Source organism: Galeopterus variegatus, unplaced genomic scaffold, assembly GCF_000696425.1.
Source record: "Galeopterus variegatus unplaced genomic scaffold, G_variegatus-3.0.2 Scaffold7636, whole genome shotgun sequence".
NCBI classification, from domain to species: domain Eukaryota; kingdom Metazoa; phylum Chordata; class Mammalia; order Dermoptera; family Cynocephalidae; genus Galeopterus; species Galeopterus variegatus.
This window is the reverse complement of record NW_007733747.1, coordinates 43,000-44,338: the sequence shown is the minus strand read 5'-3', so window position 1 is coordinate 44,338 and position 1,339 is coordinate 43,000. Positions and strand designations below refer to the sequence as shown.

Genomic DNA, 1,339 nt, shown 5'->3' with positions numbered 1-1,339 from the left:
ACATAATAATGTTGGCCAAGAAATCAGAACATCATCTTGGTCTTTGTCTAGAAATACACGTTTTTGTCTAGAAATACACGTTATTGATATCTTATAAAATAATTTTTATTTATTTTAAAGTTTGCATACTCTAATCATACTTTTCAAAGCAGAAACATTGAAACAAGTCTTAATATAACTTTGGAAGCCTATGTACACTAAGACCAAAGAGAGAGATTTATCTATCATTTATTTAAATAGGTTCTCACATTTCAACACGGAGAAACATAGCTTATTACTTGATTTGCTGTATTGTATCAATAGATTGTGATCCTCTTAATTGTACGAGGGTACTTCAAAAAGTACATGGAAAGATCTGAATTATCTTTTACTTCTCTCGTTCCACAAACTTCTTTGAAGTACCATTGCATATTGGAAATGTTACAGAACCCAACCTGATTTGTCTATCTTAACATTTAGAGTCTTACCACTTCGGTCTGCTGCGCCTCCTCTCATGATTCTAGCCACAACGATCGCCCCAGACTGCTCATCCTTCTTAATGGTAGCTCCCTTTTAAGGAAAAAAAATTTTATTATTTTTTTGTGGAGAAATGTGTGTACTGGGTGGTAGGAGGGGGAGGCAGAAATAAGTGTGCTCATCTGGAAAAAGCGAAAACAACTACTTTTAAAAAATTGAAGGAATGAGGCAGGAGAAACAGACATCAAGCCATTGGCCATATACATACTCATAACTAGGTACAGAAAATTCTACCTACATATCATCTAAGAGTTTCAGCACTTTAAAGATTTTTGAGATCTTTAACCTCTTCAAAACTATGAAAAATAAAAAATATCTTCTTTCCATTATAAGAATACCTTGTGTTTGAATGCTGTTTATTTTTATTCATTTAAAGCACTTTCTCATTTCATTTTATCCTTACAATACCCCATGAACAAGGCAGTGAACAGACAAAAGTCTACATAATAAGTTAGAAAACTAAAACCCAGGTCATTTAACCTTTACTTCAATGATTGTTTTATAACTCTAAGGTATCAGAGTAAAGAAATGTGGCACTATGATAAAGAAAAAACAAATTTATAACCTACAAATTAGCTATATTTGCTACCTAAGGCTAAGGCAGATGAATGGAAGAAAGACCTGTTACTCTGTAGTTTTAATGAACTAGGAGTGTACCTAGTACAAATAGAACTAAGGTTTTGACATAAGATTAGAAAACAATCTCAGGGCCGGCCCGGTGGCGCACTGGATAGTGCGCCGCTTGGGAAGCGCGGCGGCGCTCCCGCCCGAGGGTTTGGATCCCACATACAGACCGGTTCCCGCTCACTGGCTGAGCAAGGCA

General features: G+C 35.8%; 1 protein-coding gene across 1 annotated transcript in view; it reads right to left on the bottom strand.

The window, feature by feature from the left end:
* Positions 1-1,339, bottom strand: part of LOC103607701 (MAGUK p55 subfamily member 7-like) — a gene marked incomplete at both ends in the record, with an annotated part of 88,073 nt that overhangs the window by 55,544 nt on the left and 31,190 nt on the right. The window contains one exon of the mRNA XM_008592176.1: positions 468-549. Within this exon, the coding sequence (XP_008590398.1) occupies positions 468-549 (82 nt within the window). The remainder of the gene's footprint in view (positions 1-467; positions 550-1,339) is intronic.